Source organism: Drosophila subpulchrella, chromosome 3R, assembly GCF_014743375.2.
Source record: "Drosophila subpulchrella strain 33 F10 #4 breed RU33 chromosome 3R, RU_Dsub_v1.1 Primary Assembly, whole genome shotgun sequence".
Lineage (NCBI taxonomy): Eukaryota > Metazoa > Arthropoda > Insecta > Diptera > Drosophilidae > Drosophila > Drosophila subpulchrella.
In genome coordinates this window covers 4,897,412-4,914,024 of record NC_050609.1, presented here as the reverse complement: position 1 = coordinate 4,914,024, position 16,613 = coordinate 4,897,412, and the positions used below count along the sequence as shown (strand labels likewise).

The 16,613-nt window shown below is 43.8% G+C and overlaps 5 protein-coding genes across 6 annotated transcripts; 2 read left to right on the top strand and 3 right to left on the bottom strand.

The window, feature by feature from the left end:
• The first annotated feature begins 21 nt into the window (after nucleotides 1–21).
• On the top strand, nucleotides 22–4,110 carry LOC119562989 (homeobox protein Nkx-6.1). The gene is made up of 3 exons (XM_037876168.1): nucleotides 22–257; nucleotides 2,104–3,047; nucleotides 3,555–4,110. The coding sequence occupies exons 2-3, from the start codon at nucleotides 2,165–2,167 to the stop codon at nucleotides 4,061–4,063; spliced, it is 1,392 nt and encodes a 463-aa protein (XP_037732096.1). The 5' UTR covers nucleotides 22–257; nucleotides 2,104–2,164; the 3' UTR covers nucleotides 4,064–4,110.
• A 22-nt stretch (nucleotides 4,111–4,132) lies between these two features.
• Nucleotides 4,133–7,390, bottom strand: LOC119562988 (vam6/Vps39-like protein). The gene is made up of 7 exons (XM_037876167.1): nucleotides 7,231–7,390; nucleotides 6,697–7,169; nucleotides 6,392–6,635; nucleotides 6,086–6,333; nucleotides 5,148–6,031; nucleotides 4,687–5,089; nucleotides 4,133–4,631 (listed from the first exon to the last, which is right to left on the bottom strand). Exons 1-7 carry the CDS (start codon nucleotides 7,298–7,300, stop codon nucleotides 4,332–4,334), a joined length of 2,622 nt encoding a protein of 873 aa, XP_037732095.1. The 5' UTR covers nucleotides 7,301–7,390; the 3' UTR covers nucleotides 4,133–4,331.
• A 220-nt stretch (nucleotides 7,391–7,610) lies between these two features.
• Nucleotides 7,611–15,400, top strand: LOC119563531 (eukaryotic translation initiation factor 1A, X-chromosomal). 2 transcript variants are annotated; one of them, XM_037877002.1, is made up of 3 exons: nucleotides 7,611–7,713; nucleotides 7,823–8,104; nucleotides 14,676–15,400. In XM_037877002.1, the coding sequence occupies exons 2-3, from the start codon at nucleotides 7,901–7,903 to the stop codon at nucleotides 14,916–14,918; spliced, it is 447 nt and encodes a 148-aa protein (XP_037732930.1). In that variant the 5' UTR covers nucleotides 7,611–7,713; nucleotides 7,823–7,900; the 3' UTR covers nucleotides 14,919–15,400. The 2 variants fall into 2 exon arrangements, with proteins under 2 accessions (XP_037732930.1, XP_037732931.1); XM_037877003.1 differs by having other exon boundaries at nucleotides 7,670–7,756.
• Nucleotides 11,128–12,607, bottom strand: LOC119563530 (anionic trypsin). Its single transcript, XM_037877001.1, has one exon. It carries the CDS (start codon nucleotides 12,271–12,273, stop codon nucleotides 11,266–11,268), a length of 1,008 nt encoding a protein of 335 aa, XP_037732929.1. The 5' UTR covers nucleotides 12,274–12,607; the 3' UTR covers nucleotides 11,128–11,265.
• A 514-nt stretch (nucleotides 15,401–15,914) lies between the features above and the next one.
• LOC119563532 lies at nucleotides 15,915–16,532 on the bottom strand. Its single transcript, XM_037877004.1, has 2 exons — nucleotides 16,384–16,532; nucleotides 15,915–16,320 (listed from the first exon to the last, which is right to left on the bottom strand). The coding sequence occupies exons 1-2, from the start codon at nucleotides 16,421–16,423 to the stop codon at nucleotides 16,034–16,036; spliced, it is 327 nt and encodes a 108-aa protein (XP_037732932.1). The 5' UTR covers nucleotides 16,424–16,532; the 3' UTR covers nucleotides 15,915–16,033.
• Nucleotides 16,533–16,613: the final 81 nt, after the last annotated feature.

Below are 16,613 nucleotides of genomic sequence, written 5' to 3'. Positions count from 1 at the left end.
GTTCGCATGTGTTTCCGGTTGTAAAAATTTCCCCCGACTTTCCAATTGGATTTCCTGTGCGAATTCCGCTATAGCCGAAAGAAAGGCGCAGAACTGTAGGCAACACATTTTGAAGTGCCGTCGGAAGGACTTGATTTACGGATTGTAATTCCATTTTGTGGAAATCTTTGTGAAAAATTACACATTTTTGGATTACCTTTGTGGGGAATCACAGCTGAAGTCGAATTCGATGCATTTGGTACTTGATTGATAGAAAGGTTGGTGCACGTTGTTATAATAAATTATTAACTGTCCTAAGCAAAGACCGACGGGTTTTTTATTGAAGATATTTCTTGAAAACGAGTTAAAATTATGTAAATGAATTAATAAAAAACGATTTTTTTAGACATCCATTTGTTTTTAAGAGCTATGTTATAATGGGTTTTTATAAATATTAGTCAATTTGTTTTTGATAAAAACACATCATAAAAGAATTGTAATTGCGTTTAGAAATACAAAAACTTTATAATTTTGTGATTCTTTCCGTGTAGATTTTTATTCCGAGATTTTTGCATGGAAATTATAGGTAAGGTGTTTTACCGATTCCGTGATATGGCTCGACTAAGCCATCTTAAGTAAACTAAATATGTTTATTTGAAACGAAGTTTGTTTTGAAAAAATGTAAATTCTTTAAATAATTATCTTAATAAACATCACAAAAAAATTTCTAATTGCTTAAGATACATTTTAAATATTTTAGTTTTTGGATATAATTAGTTGAAGTCGTCTACCTCATCTATGTTATTTCTCTTGGTACTCGCTGTTTATTTTAAAATGTCTTATTTGTAAGGAAAAAATTAAAAGAGTTGAAATTTTTAACGTTTTTGTGATTTATAAACTTAAAGATAAAAATTTTAAATCAGTTGGTGTGGCGAATCAGAAAGAAAGGGAAATTTCTTAGCATTTGTCTCGGACAAGAGCTGCAGAATTAATGCAGTTAGTTTGTGTCCCTTGAAATTCCCATGCGGTATGTGTGTGAAATCCACTTGTTACACCCAATTTGCATTCGCCTAATGAAGCTCATTTGGCTGGCACACGACGTTAGTGAGTTTAGTTAAATCAGCTTAAATGCAGCTCGGGGCATCCGCATATTTGGCCAGCAGCACAAACAATGGAGACAACCGAGTTGATGGCTGTTACCTGGGATGCCTCACGCACCTGGGAGAGCAACTTCATCGGCAACACAAGGAGCAGCTCTTGCGGCAGCCACAATGAAGCAGCAAACTGTGACAAGGTCTCAATTAGGATATCACATTGCCACAAACCGATTCGGGTTCAGCTGGGGAATGCGTGCGAGCGAGAGGAGCTGCAATTAAGCAAATGAATGCACCGCTAAGAGGGCGATTTGCTACACTAATAAAAAATCATTATCATTAGCTTCAAGGTTATTTTGCTAGATGTTTTGTTTAATAACAAAATAGTCTAGAAAACCCTGTTGAAAAGGCTATTATTTTTAAAGACAAGTTAAGAACCATCCTTACAACATTTAATATTTGTTTGATCCTAAAAAAATACAAGTCATTTGGGTCGATAGAAAATGTTCCACTTATTGTTAATAAATTTAAAATAATCTAAGTTCATATTTTTAACTTTTTTTTATCATTTAAATCTATTCATATCTATAAGTATAAGCTGGTTTTTAATATGTATAATTTTATAACGCACTTATCACCCTTTCCATCAAAAATTCTGAACTAAGTAAGGATGGTAAATCTGCATTTAAGTTTTAAGTTAAGAATTGAACTGGAGACTACCCATACATATATTATTAAAATATTTGTCATATCTACATATATTATCTTGAATTATTAGAGAAAGTAACACGTATTTAGTCAGTTTTCTTCGCTGTGCCTAGGGAAAAGATATAAGGTAGGGGACAGTCCTAACCAGTTGTGGTTTCATTGTCCCATTTTAAACCACTGCTGACCAAGCACTTCATGGTCGGGCAATTTCACCAGGCAGGGATCACATTTCACTTAATTGTGGATTTAATCGGGGAGTCGTTGACACCTGGCAGCTTGCAACTCTGTAACAATTAAAGCAAGGCATTTCTCCCATTCGCAGAGACCGCATCCCGGAGGCCAGAGGCAGACGACAACTTGGAGACGGTGGCAAATACCTAAGCATGCTGCAGAATCCTTCCAAATATCACGCAAATCCCTTGTCGCACTTCCTGGCATTGCATAACACACAGTCCAGTGGCGGGGGGTCGGGTGTCGGCGGATTGGCCAGCCTGGGCGGGGGCATCCCGGCACATGGTCAACCGCATCATCATCATGCGCTGGCAGCGGCTGCAGCAGCGGCGGCCGTCGTCTCGGCGGGTCAGAGTTCATACCAAATGGAGCACCAGCAGCAGCAACATAATCATCAGCTGCAACAGCAGCAACATCATCATCAGCAGCAGCAGCAGCAGCAGCTCCACCCCAACAACCACCACCACCCACCGACAACAGGGAGCAGCAGCAACAGCAACAACAACACCACCGGCAACAACAGCAACAGCAGCAGCAACAACAGCTGCCACAGCAGCAGCAACAGCAACCACCGGGAACAGTTGGCGGCGGCCGCCACTGCGACGTCGCACGCGCAGCTCATCGAGGCGGCAGCGGCGCATTCCTCCCTCGACGTGGGCAAGTCCTTCACCATCGCCGCCATTTTGGGCCTGCAGAGCCAGCGCAAGGACTACAACAATGCCATCAATCTCTCCCTGCACGACAACAACAACATTGCCGACGACAACAACAAGTGCTACACGAGCAGCAGCAGCAGCAACAATAACAACAACAGCCAGAGTGTAAACAACTTTAATTGTGATAACGTGGCCGGCAGTGGACGTTACCTTCACGGTGGACATCCACATTCGCATCCTCACCAGTCGGGATTCGCCGCTGTGGCCGCAGCCGTCGGAGCAGCTCCCTCTGCCCTCCAGAGCCTGCAGCAGCTCCACCAGCAACACCACGCCCAGCAACAGGCCTCATTGAGCTTCCAGCGCGAGAAACTCAAGTCGGGTAAGATATAGCTGACTAGAGTTAAAACATTTTTTATTTAGATCTTGGGTCACTAAAAATTTTTTTTTAAAATGACAATCTACAAACTACAAACACTCACGAACTAGTAAATAAAATCATTCTCTATCCCAACTTTACAACGGAAAAACGTCTTAATTAAATGATTTCAACTTAAGAACTTGTCTTCTCACTTATTCGAGAAGAAACGTTCTTGAAATTAAGCTGAAAGTGCTCTTCAGTTTGTTTTTGAAATTATAGTAGTCTTAATTTTGTTTTTCGACACGAAAGGAGTGTCACTAATGTATATTAAATCGATCATCGCTCTTTTTTTAGATCGAATAAACGGGGTTTTTATATCCTTAACAAATAAATTTATAGATTTATATAATATCTACATAAGTATTGAAACCGTTTTATAGTCATACTTTTAAAAACAATAAATACAAGTCAAGAACAAATCGCTATAATGATCCTTTACACCTTACCATGCTTTATAATATCCCTCAGACTCTCACAAGAAAAGTGCGCTGAAGAACAAGCGAGTCCGAACCATTTTTACACCGGAGCAGCTGGAATGCCTGGAGGCGGAATTCGAGCGACAGCAGTACATGGTTGGGCCGGAGAGGCTCTACCTCGCCCACACACTCAAGCTGACGGAGGCGCAGGTGAAGGTTTGGTTCCAGAACAGGCGGATCAAGTGGCGCAAGCACCACCTGGAACTCACGCAACAACGACTCGCTCTGATACGACAGACTCAGCTGCCGGGCTCGTCGATCCTGGGCAACCAGGTGTCCGTGGCTGCCAATCCGGCCCACTCGGCGTCCACGGATCTCACAACCGGATGCAGTGCAGCCTCGCCCAGTCTGCAGGAGGAAGACAACGAGGATAGTAAGCACTCACTATCGCTATCCGGCGTCATGCCGCCGCTGAGTCGGGCGCAATCGGAGTCGGATCTGTCCATCTGCAACGACTCCCTGGACGCCGATAGTCTCATGGATGGCAGCGAAGAGGCCTAAACACCACTGGCGTAGCGTGGCAAAGCAAGTTTTCTGTAAATATAGCCAAATAAATATGTACAATATGGGTTTTCTTTAGCTCTGCGTGTTTTTTATAAGGAGATGTATAAAGCTACTCGTTATTTGACATTTACATTAAGTTTATACTAGGATTTTAGTTAGACTCTACAAGGAGTCCTTCGAAAGCAAAATTAATCAAGAGTGATATAGACAATTACATTTAATTAGCACTTTATACATTGATCAGTTATCACATTAGAGTATTTATTTATTGTTCAGCAGCCCTTGCAATGCGAGCATGACAGGAGAGGTGCACAATCTGCCCGTTCGGGTAGCGTACAAAGGCGGATTGGCTGGGAAAGCGTTTCTTGCACTCGGGACACACGCTGAACTCGTTCAATTCGAAGCTAATGTTTCGCTGAGCCTGCAAAGCAGCTTCCAGCCGGTTGCTCTCCGCCTCCAGGAGGCCGCACATCATCTGCATCTGGTGCTTGTCGGCCATTTTCTTACGTATCGACTTCTCGAGGTATTTCTCCAGCTGGGGCATGGGCATGTCATCGGGAAGGTACTACAATAAACGGAGAATTAGTACCAAAAGTATACACACTCCATGCTAAGATCACCTCAAAGATATCGAAAGGGTCGATTTTGGTGGCGTAGGTATTGAGCAATTCCAGAAGCACCTCTCGATTCACTTCAACGAAATCCGGATGCAGGGCGACGCCCTCATAGGGCGGCTCAGTTGGTGGTACCATTATGCACTTGACAAGCGTGTGAAATATCTTCTCATCGTCCTTGAAGTTGGCTTGCGCATAGGACGTTGCCTTGGCCACATCGCCCAGAATATGTATATAGATGGACAGCACCTTATCGTGCTTCTTGAGCCGGCCCAGAATGAGGGCACGCTCCTCCAGCAGCATGTTGGTGGGGAACTCCTCTAGGACGCGATCGGGCGAATAGTCATTGGACTCCTCCAGCATCTTGTAGAGTTTGGCCCGCATAGGAATTAGTTCGGGAACTTCCTCTCTGGAAAACATAGGATTTTAATTGAAATTGTTTATCCCGTAGAATGACAAATTCCCACCCTTTTTCCTGCTGGGCCAAAAGACGCTGAACCTGCTCGCGATACTGTTTGAGCAGCACATTGTGTAGCAGGGTGTTGCTATCCTTCCACTCACTGATCACATGCTCTAGATAGGGAGTGACCAGTGCCTTGTGCTTGCTGATCAGAAAGTCCAGAACTTTGGCGCGCGGCAGGGACTCCACCTCAATAAGTTCGTCGGTGAAAATGGTTAGCCCTTCTTCGGGATTTTCCTTTAATACCCAATCGCCAAACTCAAATATCAGCGGCAGATGATCACCGCCCAGTTCCTGCAGGTAACGTATTGTACGCTTGCGACCCTGCAGCACCGATCCCTCGATGCTGGCCTGCTCCCTGAGCAGTTTAAGGGCATCCTTATGCTTGCCCTTCATCTGATAGAGGATGATCAGCTCCGATATCTTGTTGTGCTTTTTGAGGGTCTTCTCCGACTCCTCCAGGTGGCACTGGTTGAGTCGGAGGAGAGGTGCCACCAGCGAGTCGTTCGTCTGCAGGTAGCACTTCAGCAACGTCGTATCGATAATCTCCAGCAGGGACTTCGAACTACTCTTGGTGTCGCGCAGCTTGACCACCTCCCGCTGGCGAGCCAATGCAAGGTACTCGATCAGAGCCAAGTAGGCGTCCTCCAGGTCGCTATCCTCCATCGCAGGGGCACTGGACTTGGGCACGGCAATGTCCTCGGGGCCGGACTTGGGCTCAGGCACCAAGCTGGGAAACAGTCTTATCACGTCATAAGGGTCTATAGATGCCTTTTCAAACTCCTTCATGGCCGCCGAGTACTCCTTGTTGGTGAAGAGCTCCTTGGCGTAGAGCATGTGTATTTGGCGAATGGTTTGCTCTCGGTCCAAGGCTGGTTCATCAGATATTTGCTGAAATTAATGGTTAAAATAATCGACTTGGTAATATCTCTTTATCCAACTCACCGTCAGCTCTATGGCCAGTTGGAACTTTTTCTGCTGGAGCAACTGTTGACGCTGGGCGCGAATATCCACCATTCGAATGCACCAAAGCTCTGAGGTGGCGGCTGCAAAAATGGTTCCCTTGTCGGCCTGGACCAGGAACTTGGTTTTCTGCAGCTCGGGAATTGTTTGGACCAGGGTGTCCCTGCCCACCAGGCTGCGTACCTCGATGGCATTGTTTACCCGACCCACGGCATATGGCTCATCCCAGACTGAAATTTAAAAGGTTTATAAAAGAGTGCAGAAGTGTAAATATATAATGTTTCCTACCCAAATCCAGCAGGGGACTTGACCAGAGCAGCGGAGCCAGGGAACTATTGCTCTCCATGCCCCCCGGTCGCATGTCACTGGAGCCATCAGCGGATTCCTTGTACTGACTTGGATCTACTGCAACGAGGTAGCTGTCCTTGGAGATGCCCAGCATATTATTTCGGATGAGGCAGATGCAGGGATCTCTGCTAATGCTGGAGGAGGTTAGGAACAGGTCGTGCTTCTTTGGTGATTTTCCAGATATCTAAAAGAGCAGTCGAAAATTATTAGAACACAGGGGACATAAGATTAGGGACATTTCTCACATCATAGACCACATATTCGTCCTTGTAGCCCACGCACACAGCATGGCCCACCCAGCAAAGGCTCCTGGGCACATCATTTAGCTCAATGCTCAGTTCCAGCGAATTCAGTTTGTCCTCCTTCCAGAAGAAGAACACCAGGCGCCGTCGGATGGCGCAGCACACGCGAATCAAGGTGGCCACCCGTCCGGTTATGGACTTGGGCGTGTCCACGTCCATGGTGAACAGAGTGCAGCCCCTTGTGTCCGGGGCACTGTGCATAAAGGCGAAGTTGCTCTCGATCCTTCTGATGTCGCACACCTGCACCAGGTTGTCGGTGAGCACGAAGAGCAGGTTCTCCGATGCAATCACCTCCATTTGGGTGATTGGCTTCCGGCTGAAGTTCTTGTTGAACATCCGCATGTCCACGCCGGTCTCCTCGTCCACGGAGTACATGATGAGCTGCCCGCTGCGGGTGCCCAAGATGACATGGTTGCCTGGAAAAGAACAACGCACCCGGTGAGTAATAATTAGCGCACTCCTAATTCACACACTTACCATACGCCGCTATGGACTCTATCTGCACGCCCTGCTTCAGGATGGAGTGAACACTGTAGGCCTGGTGCATCCTGGCAAATTCCGAGGGTTGGGTTTTGGAAATTCCTCCGTCAAAGTTTGTTTTTCTACAAAGCTTATAAACAATAGAGCGGGAGTGCCCCTAACGTTGCTATCGATATATACAAATCAGATGTTCATAAATCGATGCGTATGTTTTGATAGTAGAGTAATCCTCTTTTTTAATATTTTCTAATTTTTCTAATAAAAGAATGTTAAATATTATTTGTGTTTTAAATTACCCATTTTAATTTAATTTTAAATTAAATTAAAAAGTAACGGGTACTATCGATATTTTCGAACTAGTGCTGCCAGACCCTTAACTACTATCGATAGCACCAGTTCGATATCCGACACTGGTTCCGCGCGGAACCGCTCTTTTCACTTTAGCGAGGCGAAATTGTCACATTTACATTTGACAAAATTGTAAGTTTGGAGCAGTTCGATTGGGATTACTCGTGTTAAATATGTTCGTTATATTGATATGCGCCTAGTGCAGTCGGTTATTAACGGTCTTAACTTGTCTCCGAAACAGCGTCGACAACACCCCCGCAGACAGCAGCGACAACGGCCATAGAAAGCAGCACATCAGCAACAGCGAAGAACAAGCAAAATGCCCAAGAATAAAGGAAAAGGTGGCAAGAATCGTCGTCGTGGTAAGAACGAGAACGAGTTCGAGAAGCGAGAGCTGATCTTCAAGGAGGACCAGCAGGAGTACGCGCAGGTGACCAAGATGCTGGGCAACGGTCGTCTGGAGGCAATGTGCTTCGATGGCGTCAAACGCCTGTGTCACATTCGGGGGAAACTTCGCAAGAAGGTGAGTTCACAGTCGCAATCGCAGTCGCAGTCTCTTTGTCTGCGTGCTCTTAAATTGGGGAGCAGTGCTCCCTTAACTTGCCAGCCGCTCTCTTAGGCCACTCTGACATTGATTGCCAGCGATTGCTACGTATTTACATTGTTGTTTTGCAAAAATGCAGCCTAATTGTGTGTGTTCATGTGCAAATTTTTGGGTTTTTCGCCAGTCCACATCTAATTTGCTTTCTATGGCCCTAACTTTGGCCTTGCCATCTCGTATTTGGCTCTCTTTGTGTGCCATTCTCTTTCATTGAGTGGGTGTCATCGTCCTTGTGCGAATGCATTAACAAAGGGGCGTAGGCGGGAAGGGGAGAGGAGGAGCAACTGATTAATAATACACAAGTGCCTAGGTACCAGATGGACACACATAGATAAAAGCAAAACATTAGCATTGCAAATATAGGGTGCCCCACCATCTTTTTTTACACGTCAAAAATAAGTGAATAAACCAATTTATTTTTGTATTTTAATTTTAAATAAATTCACATCTCATCTAAGAAAACTTTTTTAAACTTTTTCGTTAAAATTAATTTTATAATCGTTACTGAGTTTTTTTTCTGACTTTTATATAAAAGTTTTAAAATAACCGATATTTTTATGTCATCCTAGTTGTACGATTTTTAATTTTTGATTTTTTCGAAGTTCAAATTTCACAATTTGCGGAGGATATCTTGTTGATATACATATATAAATGATATATCAACTCAAAATATTAGTTTTGCATTAAAAGAAAAGGAAATATCTTCTATAAATACACATAATTTTATGTATACTCCTTGCAGTTGAATAGAAATTTGAGTTACCTGAAAACTTCCGCCTTTGTTCCTTTTAACAATGCAGGTTTCTTATGAAGTAGGTCTGCAATTGCAGTTTTTCCTTATCATCTACCTGAGTTAGCCTTGGTCGCGGTCGCCATTAAGCCGATTATATCAATTCTTCCGAAAGGTATGAGCACATGTCAAATTTTGGGTGGTGCTTCACCCCGCAGGAGACGGGCGTCATAAATAAGATTCCAAATCGACTATGTCAAGAATCGCGAGTAAGTAGTGACGTACGGCCATAGGCTCTTGTAGGTGTCAAGTAAATATACAAGACCAGAAGTGGAGTCCAATCGAAGCGAACAAATCAAGCACATGAAGTTATAAACAAAGAGCAGCAACGCAAGGAAAATTCCTAGACAGTGAAAAACATGTCTCAGGTTAATTGCCGATATGGAAGGCACTGTAAATGCAAGTAAACCGATCGAAATCGGAGTTCGCCTTGCGAAAACAAAACAGAGATAGTGATCTATTTTTGCACTAGGATTTCCTATGAATTCGGACGATAGATCTTGGACTTTATTATCTTTATAAATGCAATAAATAAATTGATTATAAAATGTATTATTCGACATAGATAATAGTAGTAAGTCACCTGATGTTTTATGTAAGATAGTGCACCATTACCACGTTTTTGGTTTCATATGCAATTCCCAATAAACACGGTGAAAGAACTATGAAACACGTGCTGCGCCATAAAATTAACATCCTGACTTGGCAATTATTCTTTGATAGAATTTGGTCTTTGGCATTTATTGGCATTTATCTAATCTACTGTCAAAAGTCAGACAGAATGAAAAAGTAATTATAATTTCGAACGACGCAATTTTATGTTTTCCATTTTGGATCTCCATAAATGGATTTGTAATCTTACATGATCACATAATGGATTGTTATACAATTTTAGATATTCATTGCATGTGGTTTAATTACCATTAATTCAGGTCCTAATCTTTCAAGTAGGTTGCCTAAGAAATTTATTGGCCCACTCACTGGTAGATTTATGTGGTTCAGTTCTAATCTTTTTAAAAAGAGATAAAAAATCACACTTTTTTCAAGTACAACTTTCTTTTTATGTCTAGAGTTAAAAATTTGTAGAAAATAATTTTTTAATAAAACACGTAACCATTCTGACGCATTCTAAAATTGAAAACCCAGCGATTAAAAATATATCCCCTTTCCTATCTGAAAAAATACAATTAATTTATTTTATTCCTTATCTTTTATCCATGCAAATGCCTTTTAATTGATTTGATCATATCAACAAATTGCAATACCCTTTGGGACTTTTGGTGCTTCACCCACACTTCCAAGACCATCTGTCAAATTGAATTAATTGATAATTCCTGGAAATGCGTAATTACACCTTGCTGCTCCCCCAATTACTCAGTTCTCGAGGGCTCAAAGTGCAACGGTGGGTCTGGTCTCAAGGTTCAACGAGTTAGCTCTCAGAAGTCTAGAGTGTAGACCCCATTTTCGTGGAAGTAAAAAGAGTTATATGTATTTTTGCACAGACTGTCCTCAAATGTCTGTCAATCACCCAGTAGTCAGCTGATGGCCCCAATTTAGCGGTCTTTATGAGCTCCCTGCTAATCAAGTCGCAGATCCTAATCTGACAGTCGTAACATGCTCTCAATTCGCCACTTTTTTCGGCCAGACACTGCTCGCAGGCAGCATGACTAATGCGTGGAAGGCGCCAGGTGAGTTGTGCTTTTGCCCCCCAAAACTCCGCCTGCTCCCCGCCCGGCAACAGAAATGGGAATATATCGCATATTCTTATCTGGCCGAGGGCCTCAGCTTATTTCACAATTAATTTCGACTGGCCTGAAGAGCCAAGAACGTGAAAACGCACTTTTCTAATAAATATCTGCGCAATTCAATTTGATCCTAACTTGGAGATCCCGAGACCTATTTTGGTTCTTATTTGTTGAGCTATTTTAGTCGGAAAAACAAGATAATTATTCTTACTTCCATGTGATGTTATAACTGTGGGATAAAATAGGTCATTTGAACTCTATTTTTATCCCCTTTTGCTTATCTAGATAAGCTAAAAATAAAAAGACAGTGAAGGTGTTTTTTTCCATTTAAATATTCAACGTTTTATTAAGTTTTTTTTGTAAGCTTAAACTAAGTCTTAAATTACTAGAATCAGAATATTTTTGTTCATCTTAATGGCCTAGTGAGATTATCTAGAGAATCTACATTTTTCTTTGGGTTTTTCAATCTTTTGTGTTTTTTTTCGTTCGTATTTTTAATTTTTTCGATATCTTCACATTCGAGCGCTCATTTCTTTCCGATGATCATCCTATATGATCCGGGTGGCCGTACTGATGACCTGATTGATCCAGTCAGTAAAGGCGGAGACACGGACGAAGACCGAGGGGGCGTTCTTCTGGCCGCAGGGCATCTTGCCCCAGGACACGATGCCGATGACAATGTTGGCCCGTTCGAAGTGCTCCTCGCAGCACTGCTGGATTAGCGGACCGCCGGAGTCGGCGGTGCAGATGCTAACGCCTCCAGTCAGTGGACCAGTGCACAGATTGGTCTCGTGCAGCTGAAGTCCGGAGCGGGCGAGGATCTGTTCGCAGAGCTCCATGTCCAGGATGGGCATGTTGGCCTCCTGCAGACGGTGTGGATAGTTGGGCACGGCCGTCATCGAGACATTGCCCCAGCCGTAAAGAGTTCCATAGCCCTCCGGCTGAGCATCCTGCTCCGGCAACGTGGCTGGCTGGACATAGTCGTCGAAGACCAGTGGCTCCTTGGTGTAGATCAGAGCAATGTCGTAGGGATTCACTCCGCCCAGGTAGAGCTCATGGCGCACATAGTAGTCGATGTGTCGCATCTGGATGTTGCTCGCCTCTCCCTTCTGATCGTGAATGTCGTGACTGCCCGCCACAATGACGGAGTTCTCCACCGCCTGCGGTGAACTGAGGCAGTGGGCCGCCGTCAGGATCCAGTGCTCGTTGATCACAGTGCCGGCACAATAGTGGACCAGGCCCTGATCCGGCGTCATCATCTGGATGCTGACCACATAGGGCGCTGAGTGTGGAGTCGCTTCCCGCTTGGCCAGGAACTTCTTGCTCCAGTGCGTTTGTCGCGGTGCTTCCAGAGTGCTAATCCGGTTCTCCAGCAGCCCGTAGGCCGCCAAGTTCATGGCCATGGTGTGGGCTGCTCCCGTGGAGCTGGCGCCACCGCCGCACTTGCGAACGGTGGGCAGCTGCATGGAGCCGGAGGATGCAGAGCTGAGGACCACCATAATACTGGCTATGGTGGACAGCAGCACCGAGTAGATGCATCGGTAGGATAAAAGCATGATGTCCTCGCTCTGGTTGCACGCGCCGCACGAATTCGGAGGGTAATAGTAAGTAATTTTGACGGTTTGGGGATCGGTCTTTTGGATTGCGGAGGCGCGACGGTTCTTTAGGGGATTCCGGTCGCGACTTTTTTTAGCTTTTCGCCCTTGTTCTGGCGTATCGATAGCACTTCACTTGTATTCCGCTTCGCTTTCTCATGGAATTCACTTTATTCGGCCCGATTTTGCCGTGTCTTTCGTTTTTTTTTGTTCAGGTGTCTCTTGCTTGCTGCCGATTTTAGATTTGCCCGACGCCGGCGAGTGAGTGTTGTATTTATAGGGAGAACCACTCTGGAGAGAGTAGCCCTCCCCAAATTGTGGTTGGTGGCTTCTTATCGGAGTCAAGAAAGCGGGAGCGGGCTACCTGGCCCCCATATATGGTTCGTTATCAGTGACGAGTTGAGATAGCAGAATTTTGGCGAGTGCCAATCGCATGTCTAAGATTCTAGTACAGGGTATGGCTCAGGAATGCCCTACGTGGAGATGATGGCTGTCTGATCGGTCCTAATCTACACTAGCTTTTATTATGTAAGACAAGTGCGTACTTGGTTCGCAGATAAGGACAGCGTGGGAAGAGAATTCTCATGGGTTCATTGGTATTTAACCGATTGAGAAATTGTTTATTTCGGAAATACCTATTTTATTTGATTTATGTTCGTTTTTCAGTGTAGGACTGTTTATGACACATAGAATTATGCCGAATAAGTGGTTAAACCCATGAAAGTATTATCGCTGATTAAACTTATGGGAGTTCATAAATTAGGAACTCATAATGAATTGAATGTAGAGTACTAATTTAACTGATTTTAACCTATTACAGAAGTCCGTCTGTGGATAAACGAATATTTTACGTCTCAAACAGAGCAAACCAGTGCAAACTGCCTGATAGCCATAGGAAGTTCAATGATGCCTGTGGCTATATATAGTCAATAAAGACCTGCTGCCTCGAATGCCAAACCTCTGACGGATCACACACACTCGTTAACTTACTCATTGGCACACTGCCGTGCAATCAGTCGAGGAATCGGGTGCTTCCCAGCCAGTCGGCTTCTAGGATGGGGGAATGTGCCCATGACTTATCTGCTACCCATCGTAAAATGGCAATTTCGATTCAATTTAGTCACGATTCTTTGCATTCGGGCATGATCTATCGTGTTGGGTTTCCACACTGGTAGGGAATACGTAATGGAACAGATAGCAGGATGGAAGCGCGACGCGACGCCATCCGTTTAATGGATGATAAATACTCCAAAGTTCGAAGAGGGCCCAAAATGGTTGTTTATTTCCAGCACATACGTAATGCGGGAATTATTCGAGAGTCGCTTCGATTCCGTTTAATTTATTTTAAAGCCACCACTGGGTATCGTCGCTTATCGATCTTTACGTGGTGAACGGATTCTATATATGTGTCATCTAGTCGTGGCATTGGAATTTATATTACACCCACTTCTAACGTAGTGCTACTGACAGGAAGTAGCTTTTTGGAAGTGAATTTATGAATGGGCTTTGAATCACTCGACGAGTGCAACTTGTCCTAGGTCATCGACTCTGCTAGTTGAGTAAGATACCATTTACAGGGGGGTTTTCTCATCAGTACCTCAGGTTTACTACTGCAATTTGAACTTCCTACTTCTCCAATCTTTCGCTTGACGTCACTATGAGGGGGTATCTCAATCTGGTGTCAGGCCTCCTGAGTTATACGCATCCGATTAAGGAAATGTTTGCTCAAGAGGCTTCTTATTTATATTGCAGAACGACTTTCTTATCAGTACCATCAGTACCAAAATTCGGTTAGCTTGTGATTGAAAGTGTCTTATCTTGTCTGTAGCAAAATTCTCCGTCTTTCGTGGAATTAGCCACTATTACGCGTTTCACTCAGCGTGCCAATTTATCTTTTCTATGTGACGCTGAACTCGTATTGGAGTGTCTTGTGGTCAGCAAGCCGTTTTAATCTCTATTCTATCAATGTTTGATGTTGTATTTCAAGTACTGATTGCAATCCTCAGCTCACGTGAGCTCTTTTCCGTCCTCTTGCGAAATTGTCCTAGGAATGACCATGGATTTTCCTTATTTCACATATCTTTCTCATAAAATGGAACCTTCTTGTTTGCCACACTTTTTCCAAGGTCAGTTAGTAATGCGATTCGTTTCACTCTTTTGTGAAATTCGCGAAATGGAGTCGCTGTGCGCCATAGATCAGTTATCTTTTATCTATTACACGGAATACAAGCTGCAAAATTGAGTTTGCTTTTTCCCCAAAGAGTTACTCATAAAACAAAGAAAGCGATTCGTTGTGGTCTTTCCCAAAACAAAAAAAAAACTAGATAACATTGTTTGATTATGTTTTCCCTTTGCTATTGCAGGTGTGGATTAACCAGGGAGACATCATATTGGTGGGATTGCGAGACTACCAGGACTCGAAGGCGGATGTGATCCTTAAGTACACTCCGGACGAGGCCAGGAATCTGAAGACCTACGGCGAGTTCCCCGAGTCCGTGCGCATCAACGAGACGGTCACATTCGTGGAGGATGGCTTCGATGAGGACATCGAGTTCGGCGATGAGATCAGCTCGGAGGACGATGCCGACTCCGTGGACAACATCTGATTAACAAGAAACAAAGTGGCGCCGGGAGGGACGACGACGGCGGGAGCGGCTGGAACGTCCGCCTCGGCAGCACCAGCAGCATCAGCAGCAGAGTCAGTTCGAGAATAGTAGGGAATTTAACCAATTGTAAAAAGCAGAAAGCAAGTAGGCCCGAGTCCTCTTCGAGATCCAAGCAACCATCCAATCCAACATCCACAGAGCGGCGCAGCAACAGCAAAATAGCAAAGAGATTTATCAACAGAAACCAAAACTATAGTATCAGTTCATTTTTAGCCCCCTCAATGTTCAATATTCTCTTAAATTTCTTGAACTTGGAAATTCAAGTGGATTCCGAAATTCAAATGGTTTGACTTATGGCCGCCTTAAACCACTAATTACGAAAAACAAATAGTAGAACTGTTACACTGTGCAAGGAATGCAACTTTGCGAAACTTAAACTAATATTATTTGAATTAAAAAAGAAAAAAACAAAGAAAAACAAACGGATATTAGTTATTATTTACCCAACAAATCTATTGAACTATATGAGAAAAATATACAAAATATTAATGAAATCTACAACTCATACACATAAAATAGGAGTTTAGCGAACACACTAATGTTTAAGTCAAAGGGTAAGAATAAAATAATGAACAATAGGCAGCGAGAGGAGGTTAGAGAGTTTCGATTGTAGCTAGCGAGTAAGCAAAATCAAATCCATGAGTTTTTGCCAGAAGATTCTGTGCGCTCCATCCCCCCAAAAAGTGTTCCTTCTCAGCATTTCGTCTCATGTCTTGTTTTTATTGTACACCTGTGTTATATTTTGATTATTTTTCATAGCAGCATCATATTCCAAAACGCCCTTTTTGTTTTTGCTGTCCATGCATTCAGTTTTCTCCACTTAGTTGTAATTCGAACCAAATGATGAAAACGTAAAAGATGTAAAAAGTAAATAAAATATTGATTTTTGTATGAGTTGAACTCCAATAAAAGGCGTTGATTAACCCGAATGCAAAACAGCAGATGCCCCCAAGGTCTTTTCACTTTCGTAGTTAAAATTCAAGCTACAATTTATTATTAAATGCAGAGACTCGTACATTTCAAGTGGAGAAAACCCCCGAACATTTTGGCACCGTTTACAGCTCCTCGTGGCGAGAGGGAAACTTCTTGAGTATGGCATGGTAGAGATTGTAGAAAGCGTACACCGAAACCGTGATAATGACCAGCAGAGCCCCGCCAAAGGCGATGCTCAGGAAGTTGCCGTCAATAATGCCCGCCGATCGATGGCGCTTGGTGGAGAATATCTCCTCCGTGGTCGCCGGGTTGTTCTGCTGCTGGGACGTCCGCTCGGCCATCAGCCGCTTCATGGTGCTGAGCCGCTCCCGCAAAACCTCCACGGATTCTGTGTCCAGGTCCGAAGTTCCTAAGAGGTTTTGGCCATTCAGTTATCAGTGAAAGTTGGTAAAACAGGCATTATTTGTTTTACCTGTCGACTGGGAGGCGGAAGCACTGGGATAAGCAGACATTTTACAGATATTCTTTATCAACTATTTGTGCAAGTACTGCAGATTGAATTGGCTAATCAGAGTTGTCTTAATCGGTTTTGGGGTGGGTTTGTTAACATTTAAAGTTTCAAAAGCGCAGGCGCCCAACGGAAATCTGGCGGCGTTGCCAGACAATCGCGTTGCCAACCAATGGGCTCAGTATCGATAATGA

Excerpts from the sequence above, each read along its gene's own strand:
- LOC119563531 (XM_037877002.1), top strand. The coding sequence starts at position 7,901 with ATGCCCAAGAATAAAGGAAAAGGTGGCAAGAATCGTCGTCGTGGTAAG. Across the intron at positions 8,105-14,675 it reads GGGGGAAACTTCGCAAGAAG|GTGTGGATTAACCAGGGAGA; the intron begins GTGAGTTCACAG and ends TTGCTATTGCAG.
- LOC119563532 (XM_037877004.1), bottom strand. The coding sequence starts at position 16,423 with ATGTCTGCTTATCCCAGTGCTTCCGCCTCCCAGTCGACAG. Across the intron at positions 16,321-16,383 it reads TTCCGCCTCCCAGTCGACAG|GAACTTCGGACCTGGACACA; the intron begins GTAAAACAAATA and ends AAAACCTCTTAG.
- LOC119562989 (XM_037876168.1), top strand. The coding sequence starts at position 2,165 with ATGCTGCAGAATCCTTCCAAATATCACGCAAATCCCTTGTCGCACTTC. Across the intron at positions 3,048-3,554 it reads GCGCGAGAAACTCAAGTCGG|ACTCTCACAAGAAAAGTGCG; the intron begins GTAAGATATAGC and ends AATATCCCTCAG.
- LOC119562988 (XM_037876167.1), bottom strand. The coding sequence starts at position 7,300 with ATGCACCAGGCCTACAGTGTTCACTCCATCCTGAAGCAGGGCGTGCAG. Across the intron at positions 7,170-7,230 it reads AGAGTCCATAGCGGCGTATG|GCAACCATGTCATCTTGGGC; the intron begins GTAAGTGTGTGA and ends GTTCTTTTCCAG. Across the intron at positions 5,090-5,147 it reads TTGGCCCAGCAGGAAAAAGG|AGAGGAAGTTCCCGAACTAA; the intron begins GTGGGAATTTGT and ends TATGTTTTCCAG.
- LOC119563530 (XM_037877001.1), bottom strand. The coding sequence starts at position 12,273 with ATGCTTTTATCCTACCGATGCATCTACTCGGTGCTGCTGTCCACCATA.